Source organism: Nematolebias whitei, chromosome 3 (genome assembly GCF_014905685.2).
Source record: "Nematolebias whitei isolate Nwh7 chromosome 3, NemWhi1, whole genome shotgun sequence".
In the NCBI taxonomy this organism is placed as follows: domain Eukaryota; kingdom Metazoa; phylum Chordata; class Actinopteri; order Cyprinodontiformes; family Rivulidae; genus Nematolebias; species Nematolebias whitei.
Window position 1 is genome coordinate 15,234,255 of NC_056500.1, and position 9,650 is coordinate 15,243,904.

The 9,650-nt window shown below is 38.2% G+C and overlaps 1 protein-coding gene across 1 annotated transcript; it reads right to left on the reverse strand.

Annotated features, from left to right (window-relative positions):
- Window positions 1–291: 291 nt before the first annotated feature.
- LOC119430602 (vitellogenin-1-like) lies at window positions 292–8,980 on the reverse strand. The gene is made up of 33 exons (XM_037698032.1): window positions 8,941–8,980; window positions 8,340–8,360; window positions 8,006–8,157; window positions 7,654–7,905; window positions 7,406–7,564; window positions 7,178–7,326; window positions 6,948–7,098; window positions 6,701–6,858; window positions 6,448–6,613; window positions 6,221–6,346; window positions 5,905–6,123; window positions 5,601–5,818; window positions 5,420–5,517; window positions 5,210–5,334; window positions 5,027–5,128; window positions 4,819–4,938; window positions 4,549–4,738; window positions 4,349–4,442; window positions 4,071–4,256; window positions 3,826–3,961; window positions 3,532–3,748; window positions 2,898–3,439; window positions 2,620–2,724; window positions 2,336–2,539; window positions 2,107–2,249; window positions 1,900–2,035; window positions 1,702–1,825; window positions 1,433–1,613; window positions 1,255–1,349; window positions 1,013–1,107; window positions 770–935; window positions 487–648; window positions 292–396 (listed from the first exon to the last, which is right to left on the reverse strand). The coding sequence occupies exons 1-33, from the start codon at window positions 8,978–8,980 to the stop codon at window positions 305–307; spliced, it is 5,124 nt and encodes a 1,707-aa protein (XP_037553960.1). The 3' UTR covers window positions 292–304.
- Between the last annotated feature and the right edge of the window lie 670 nt (window positions 8,981–9,650).

The following is a 9,650-nucleotide window of genomic DNA, read 5'->3' on the forward strand; positions in this document are numbered from 1 at the left end:
TTATTATGTACCAATATATAAAAACATAGAATATAAAGATGATGAACTTTAATTTTCCGATGACTTTAGAATTATTGTCATTGTTAAAACAGAATGAAAATGTAAAAGATGGACTTTTTATTACTTGAAAAATGTTTGTGAGATGCTTGATAAGATGAGGATTTCTGTTTGAGAATTCCATGTAAGTTTACAAGGTAGAAACAAGAATAAAAATAATACATACTATAAAATGATTTTGAGATGCACTTTATTTATAGTTACAGATAAAACACACATTATTAGGTATTGACAGGAGATGGTGGTTTTAAGCACACTTGGCATTGCATTTACAGGCCAGGTGAGCCTGTGTGGTTTCCCTCAGGTCTACGCTTCTGTCGAAGACACTGGTGTGAGAATCTGTAAAAACAAGAACAAATCAGTTAGAAATAATGTTTTTTGTTGTTGTTATTTTATGATCTATGAATTTACGTTTAGTTTTAGACTCACCAACTGGCTGACAGTTGAAACCAACAGTGACATCTATGGTTTTGGTGGGAACGCAACCAGGCAGACAGCGTGGCACAGGCTCAACAGAGAAGCATTTGGAGTTCTCACCATGGATGGTAACTTGTTTCTCCAGGGGCACAGACTCGAGCTTCAGATGGCACTCTGTAAGCGAACAGTGTTGAATATAAATGATGCAATGCTTGTGCACAGTACCTAAAGACATTTGGGCTGACAATTTAATTTTCTAATTAAGACTTTTTTTCACTTAATGTTTGTGTCTTACCAGAAGGATCCCGGCAAGTATCAGATGGCAAAATCCAGGATTGTGCAAAGCTGACAGAGTTCTTCACTACACGTCCATTAGGGGTGTGATACTCCTGTCTGACTTCCCCATCAGCCTTTCCACAGAGTCCACAGGTCTTGCCTTTCATCCAGTCCACAACTAGAATCTGTAATGTTACATTTTGCCTTATAATTTCAAAAATGAAAACCAATAAAACACACTAATATATGGTATAATTTTTACCCTCCATGTATCCTCGTCAAAGTAGACTTCCTGGAGACCATGGCTAGGTGCATACACAGAAAGGCCCTCTCCTCTACGTCTGATCTCAATGGAAGCTGTAAAACAAGTTGGATTTAAAATTGGATTAAATTTTTAGGCTGTGGTTTAAGCAAAACTGTAACTGCTTTAATTTTTTTTTAATTCAAAGTAAATACTAGGCTTTTAATAAGGGAAAGGATGAGATCAAAACTGGTTATAGGAACCTGTTGGGTGACGGTATGGCAGGTTGGTTAGGGGAATTTCCATTTCATTGACCTTCACAGCCACATCATCTTTCTTTTGATACATGTCGATATCACTGCAAACACAAAAGCCTCATTTAGATTAAAATTATTTTATGTAAAAGCCAAAAGCTCATTCTTGTTTGAGTTGAAAACCTACATGTCAGCAATTTTGACATTGATGTGATGCTGCTCCGTTGAATCCTTCCTGAGGAGAACCATGAATTTCAGCTCCTCTGTGCAGTCCTGGGCCAAAACCTGGTAGCAAGATGAGGGCATCTTGTGTGTGTATGTCCTGTTGTTAAATGTGGTCAGATTATCCTTGATGTAGCTACATTCAGCTGGGAAAAGGAAAAAACAATAATTTTAAAATTGTTGTAAATTTTCCAGATATTGTACTCAGTTTTTAACTGTAACATCAGTTGTTACCTGCAATGGCCTTGGAAACCATGAAGTGGACTTTCTCAAAGACTTCTTCAAAGGGAATGGAACTTTCGAGCTCCTCGATTGGCATAGTTATAGGAAGATGCATAGTCATGTTGTGGACTTTCCTCTGTAAGTAGAATAAATATGTTATTTAAAAATCATGAATTTGTTGGTTTAGCAGAACAGCACAATTTCTTGTACCATTGGTGTCTTTGTAATGAAATCAAGTGTCCTGTTGGATGTTGCAGCCACAGTGATGGAGATATTCCTGGTGCTGTTCTCACTCTTTACTTTAATCAGGTCCTCCAGGATTTCAACAGGAATGTATTTATATGTCCTGAAAAAAGCAATATTTTTAAAAATAATCCTCATCTTAAGGGGTAAAACAGAACTTGTAGTAATTCATACATCTTTCCATAGCGTGTAAAAACAGATGGAAGTCTTTCCCAGGACATTCTGAGGCGAGCTGCTGGGCTTGACCCCACAAGGCCAGTTTCTCCAGTCACCATGGTGCTGTACTTCTTGCATTCTTCTCCCCAGGCAAATTTAGCCTATTAAAAAACATAAACATTTGAATAATGTCTCATTTTATTGGTTGAACTCCTTCTTTGATGTAATTTTTTTAAATGTGTCTTACAGTAACTTTGTGCTTGCTGAGCAGAATGCCATCAGCACAGAACCTCCAGTTGTTCTCATGAGCAAGAGGAGCAAAAATGACTTGAACTCTGTAGTTTGGTTGGTCGAGGTAGACAACGAGCTGGTATCCCTTAATTTTCTTATCAGCTTTAACGGCACGGAAGATGACAGCCAAGATGGCATCCTCATCCTCAAGGTACTTGTTCTGTGGTGACAGATATGGATAAATATTGAAAGTTCACAGACAAAAAATCACTACTTTTTATTTTGTTGACCATATTTCACCTTTTTGTAGATGGCCTCAAAGCTGGCTGCACTGCTTCCACTCCGGGACTCTGATTTGGAGGTGAGAGTCTGCTCCAAGAATGTTTTTATTGAAGTTAGTAAAAGCTTTACCAAAAGTTACAAAATAGTGAATTTAAAGAGCATATACATTGTAACATACCTTGTGCAATCTCTGGAAGGTTGCAATCCAGTGCTATTAGAAATAAATTGTCAGATCTTAGACCAAATACAAGACGTTGACTGTAAAACTACTTTCAAAGCAAGAAAACAATGTTTACCCTTGAGTCACGAGCACTTGAGCTAGAAGAACTTGAAGAACTTGAGCTAGCACTGAAGAGCGATGCAAGGCTTGATGCAGAGCTGGTCCTGGATGAGCTGCTGACAGATCTTGAAGAGCTGCGTTTGCTGCTGCTGCTGCTGCTGCTGCTGCTGCTACTGCTGCTCCTGCTCCTGCTGCTGCTGCTGCTGCTGCTACTGCTACTGCTGTTGGTGCGTATAGCAGCTGCATTGATTGTCTTTCTTTTCCAACGGGCTGATGAGCTAGAAGAGGCAGATGACGTCTTGGAGGAACGGCTTGAATCAGAGCTTCTGGAGCTAGATGAGGAGGACGAGGAGGAGGAAGAAGAGGAGGATGATGAGGAGGAGCTGTTACTTCTGGAAGACAGGATTTTGTTGAGCTTCATCCGAACTGGGTCGTTCATTTCCATGTCATTCTCATCCATGTCGTCTTTGTTCAGATGGATCCGTTTAATGATCTTCTCTGCTGCCTTTGCTCCAACCCTGATCTCCATCTCCAATCTCTCAACAGCTTCACCTTCCACTGAAAGGATGAGTAAATAATGCCTTTAATATATTTTTTGTGTGCACAACGTTCCTACAAAATGCTCATAATGGTATTTCTTCAGTGCTTACTTGGTGTCACAGAGAAAGAGACATTGTGGCTTCCGGCCAGTTTGTACAAAACAATGTCATGGATGGAAGCACCATTTTCAGTTTCAACCTTGAAGCAAGCCTTCAGTCCTACATCATGGTACTTGGCACAGTACCTCTTTGCAAATGTACGAATCTTGTGTTTGAGTTTAAGGTCGTCAGCTTCATCATCCATATGAAGGATTTCGGAGGATGATGACTATGAGGAAAAATGAACTTGAATCATTGTATAACACTCCAGATACATTTGTAGGTAATAGAATTGTTCAGTGTTACCTCATCTTCTGATGAATCAATCCTAGATGAGACAATCTTGCTTGAAGTGGTTTGCCAGACTTTGGTAGGGATGACTGGAGTGACTCTCTCAACAGTGGGCTCCTCAATATTTCTTGCTACAGCATAAGTCTCAACACTGGTCAAGAAAGAATAAAGATATAATCATCCAAATGGTAAAGGTAAACACAAAAGTCATGTTAAATTATTTGAAACATAAATAAACTGAGTTTAAAGTTTAGACTTACTTTATAGATGTAATGTTTTCAGGCACAGAAACAGGAAGAGCTTCAATCTTGAAGTCACCCTCTTTAATGTCGAGTCTTGCATTAATTTTTGCGGGCAAAATGGTGTAGGCATGAGCTTTGAATACCACATTAGCCTGGAGAACGTCGGTATTAAGTCCCATCACGGCGTATGTGTTCATAGCAACACTAAAGAGAGAATAATATTTTATTATCTTCATCTTTATGGCATGAAATATTTTGGTCTCACTGTGACAAACAGTGTAAGTCAATACATTTACCTTGGTTTGATCTCAGTCTCCAGCTCAATATCAGTTTCCAAAAGACTTCTGAGGGGGAAGTTTTCAGGCAGACGTGGTGTTGTGGTGGGCTTGACTAAAAAACAGGAAAGATCATGAGTTATTTTTTTGGTATTTTAATTGATTTACAAAAAGTGTATATGGTGTTAGACAAAATTATTTATTTTCCACAGTGTACTTACTCTTAATACCAGCTGTGGCCACAGCAGCAGAATACAGACTGAGCTCCATTGGCACACCAGCAGCAGTGGGTAAGATGCGTCTCATCTCAGTAGCCAACAAAGGTTTAGTATAGTGGAAATCAATACCAGACAGAAGCAGAGTCTTCAGAGCATCTCTTCCAAATTCCTGAACATGTAATGTCTTGGCATACTATAAGGAAAGAATACATTATTATTATTTTTGTTTTGAAAACCTTTGTTTTGAGCTTAATGGGTTGTTTTTTCTCATACTTCAACAGCCTGATCAATCATAGTTTTGTCAATGTGGGCGAAGCCAATCTCTTGTCCAAAAATCTTGACATAGATGGAAGCCAGAGGTTTGCTGGTGGGCAGAGACCTCCATTCAGACAGCTGTTCACAGAGAAAAGGTTATCAGTTTCTTTAGTTGGCACTGAATAACAATTTGTTCATTTTCTTTGTGACTTCCAGTGTTGCTTACAGCCTTGATGACACGCTTCATTTTGGTGATCCTGTCAACATTTTCAGCAAGTGCAGGGTTTTTGAGAATAGCTTCCTGAAGTCCCTCAGATTTCACTCCAATCTAAGGAACAGAAAATAGAAATGTATAAAAGAGCACTTTTATAATTAACTGCTGAATAAATTGATTTATATTTTCCCGTACCTCTATGACATCAGCAGAAACGCCAGCAATAAAGGCTCTGGCCTTGGCGATGACAGATTTAGGCAGAATGGAGGCGGCATCGTTGATGTAAAAAGCAGTAGCAGCAGCACCAAGCATCAAGGAGCCTGATAAAGATTTAATTGAATTACAGTTTGTAATGCAGCACAGATCAGTAAACAAACAAACAAAAAACATTTATTAATGTCATACTGTTGTGGATGTCAGCATGGACAACCCTGCTGAAACGGAAGCTCAGTCTGTCCAACTTTGAACCCAAGATTTTCATAGCAACTCTGCAAGCTTCAGCGCTGTAATGGAAGCATAGGAGAGATGACCTAATGAGAATGTGTACACAATGTCTTGACACTTTGGGATCAAAGAGTTGACGTACACTGAGGAATGGATGGTGGCTGGGGTCCTGCTCAGAGACTTCATGTGAGAGTAAGTGAAGCTAGCAACCTGCAAGTTCTCCTCTGTTTTCACCGAGTTGGCAACAGTGGTCACCAATCCCATAGGAGGCTTTGTCTCGAAAAGAACGATGCATGAAAGCATACGGAGTTCTGGGTGCAGAGCCTTGTCCATGTAGAGCTGAAGTGCCAGTTCCTGGACCTAATTCAGAGGAAAAGAATAAAAGTCAATGTGGATTTCTGTGAAAAGACTTGAACACTTCCAAATATTTGATGTTGAGACCTCACCGGTCTGTGCTCTTTCTTTGCAATGTTCCTCAGGGCCATGATGGCTTGACTATGGACTCTCATTGGCAGGGATGCAGCGGCAGTACCATGAATGGGCAAGATCTTTGTGATTGACTTGATGCTAGAATGATGTCCAGCATTTGCTAAGACCTTCAAGGACAGGACAATGTTGTCTATGTCGTTTTTAGCAACAGCTTCAGCAAGACGCTCATGGATGGGCTGCAAGGTAAGAAAAAATGAAAATAAGCATTTTTTATCTTATTTATTATATTTCTTCAATATAATGACTAAAATAACATTCAGAAGCTTTGTTTACCTTTATGTATTCAGCAGGACAGACAGATGACTCAGAACAGTTTTTATAAATCATTGTACCATAGCCAAGGCAGATGATCTCATGCAGAACTGGGTTTGCCACTACTTTGTGGTTGTCCATCAGGGTCTAGAAAAGTGCAAACATCAAAAATATTGTATTCATTTTTGTCATTCGCAAATATATAATGTAAAACAAACAAACAAACAAAAATTTTTGCAGGTCACAACCTCAAAAATCTTGATAGTCTCTGTGTTTGCTGAGACCATGTGAACAGCCGCAACAAAAGCCTGAACTTCCTCAGCCACATTCATCTCATCAGCTATGAATTTCTCCTTGATGAACTTTAGAGCAGCAGGAGTTGCAGTTGCAGGGATGGCATCCAAGAACCAGCGTCTGAGGGATGAAAATGGAATGGGTCAAGAAGCTCATCTAGTTTCAGTATTTAAAAACATGTTCAAATGTTCAGTCACTGAAATCCACCTGTGAACTGGCATCTTTTTGAACCGGTTCCAGTACAATTCCAGGTCTTCATAGTGAGCTACACGGAGGAGTTGGATCATTTCCAAAAACTTCAAAGGCGCATGCTCACTGACATACTCAGCATTGTGGGTAGCCAGGTGGTTCACAATATCAACAGTCTAAAACCACAGGATAGAAATGGTGCTGTTTATTGAGGACAGGTTACACAAATTCAGTGTTATTTTTTTAAGGCAGTCTAAAATCCTACCTGGGCCCGATGATCGGTGATCTTGATAAGCTGAAGCGGTGTCTGAGGAAGTTCAGAGGAGAACTCATATTCTAGAGATCCACGATCATGGTACTCGGCCTTAATGGCTGGAATAGGAGCTTTCTCAATCTCAAGGAACACCAAGGACTGCCTTTGAAGAGAAGCAAACAAAGGTGAAGTTGCACCTTCTTTAAACCATTATATTAGCACATTTATAAGTTTAAGCTTACTTGGTCTTCATCTCAACAGCTCCATTGTCCTCAGAGAAAGGTAAAAACTGGATCAACTCATTGACCTCTGCCTTCAGGATCATCACACCATTAGAAACTGGCTTCAAGACGTAACTGAATGTTGTGGTGCCTCTCAGGTTTTTGAATTCCTGTGAGTAAAGATCCCATATTCAGGCAATGTTCTGGTTTCAGGATTGTATGTTTGACATCTGATAGGTTTGAACTTACCCGATGGTGCTTATGTTCCTCAGTGTATGCCAACCCCATGTCTTTCATGATCCATTCATGACAGTTGTTCATGTCCCTGGTCTTTGTCAGAAGGATGTTTTCAATTCGTGCATCTTCACTGATGGTATAGAGTGTCTTGCACACACCCTGAGTACTGGTCTGTAGAGCATAGCGGCAGTTTAGCTGGAAGTTTGAACTACTTGTAATGGATTTGCAACACAAAGGCTACAGAAGGGTTTGTGACAAACCTCCTGCAGATCATAGACTTTATGGGTCTTCTTGATGTTTAGCTGCAGGATATTCAGAATGCCTCTGTGAATGTTCATCACAAAAGTTGAGATTTCCTCAGGAGCATGAAGGTTTCCCACAATGCCGTTGTTATATTCAAACTTGATGGGCATTGCAAGCTGAGGTGCCAGAGCTGCCTTCAGCTTGGTTGCAGGCACTGCTGGATCCTTGGGCCAATAACCGCTGTACTCATAGAGCTCAGGTTCCACAAGCTATAATTTAATAGTAGTATAATATGAATTAATAAAACAGACTTGCAGTCTTTGTCTCAGAAGTAACATTTTCTCTGCTGCGCATGGGTTTTATCTTTACCTTCATAATATACGTATCATGGTCTTCGGCACTGAGGAGAACTTTGGTGATGATTTTGACTCCAGCTCTCGCCAAACCTTCCTCATGGAGTCCACCCAGGATGAATGCTTCATACTTGTAGATATAGGTGTTACCGGCAGTAAACTCAGGGGCTGTAAGCACAAGATATAACAGTTAAAATAGTTAAGACACTTGTAATAATATTTAAACCATCAATGTTGAAATGTGAAACAATCTGCCAATTCAATTCACCATTTTACTTTTGGCTGCTTTTAATGGTAAAAATAAATAGTCTTAACTGTCCTTTAAGATAACAATCAAGTGTTGAACTTACCAAAGTCAGTGCTTTGCACGGCTAAAAATAAAACAAATATACATATATATATTAATCCACCATGTAAATCGTGAATAATCAAAATATATTTTATCTTATTTAAATTTTTTGTCCTTCTAAAAAATACATTAGGGGAAACAACCAATTCAAGAAAATCTCCATGACTTATCTACCATGTTGTATCGTCTACATTATGCCAGAGACATGCCTTACTACTATGGCCAAACCTAAAAGTGTAAAAAAAAAACCCTTTAAATCTATTTAATAAAAGAACTAAGTTTTGTTAAAATAAATTTACGCTGATTGTATATATGGAAACTGTACTCAAATAAATAACTAATAAAGGTTTGTCTGGTTATTTTCACTACCTAATACAGATTTTTAAATATAATTCTCAGTAATTTAGTATAACATAACACAAACAAAAAAAAGTATTGTTATTAGAAATAATAAATAATCAGTTCTTGTAATGAAGTAAATTTTAGTTTCATACATTTAATTCTAATGAAAGATCAGCATTTTGGGAAACTCCATAAATAGTAAAAAAAAAACAGAAGAAAACTTATAATGCGAATTAAAACAAATACAGAATTCAACCTACCCACGAAGGCCAGAGCCAGGGCAAGCACAACCGCTTTCATGGCTGATGAGGTTGTGACTGTCTGTATGGACAAGCTGCCTTTTAAAGGAAATCTCTGTGCTGACAAAAGCAAGGTATTATGTAACATATGCAAAACGTGGACTCTTGTGTTTTTTACTTTTTGCACCTAATTTGATAGATAACTTATTTATCTTTTAGACGGAAATGCATTTTGGATTGGTTTGGTCAACAACAATCAAAAGATGCCAAGTTAGGGTCACCTGACCTTGTTCTTCAATGCATGTCATGCTTTGAGTATCATGTTCCAAAATGTTTGTCCAGCTTCATGATGCAGTAACTCCTTCTTCAGTTAAAAATTACTTCATTCTGATTAAAAAAAAAAAATGCAACAGTCATTTTTATTATTATTTTTTCATAAGTAATACCTAAAAAATAATAAAATTCGAATTTAATACATTTTGTGTAAGACAGGATTCAATCCCAATTTAAAATTCTTAAATGTACAACTATTTTTTAAAATCCAAAACGTACACTTTTTGATTGCATTAGGTACAGCATTTGATTAAAAAGGATTTTAATAACAGCAAAACTTTTATTTACATTTTATATATTCTAACACATTTACACAACTGTTGAAATATTTAGGCTGGCCAGATAAAAAATAAAAATAAAAAAGACCTAAACTAAGAATGCTTTGACAGGAACTCTGG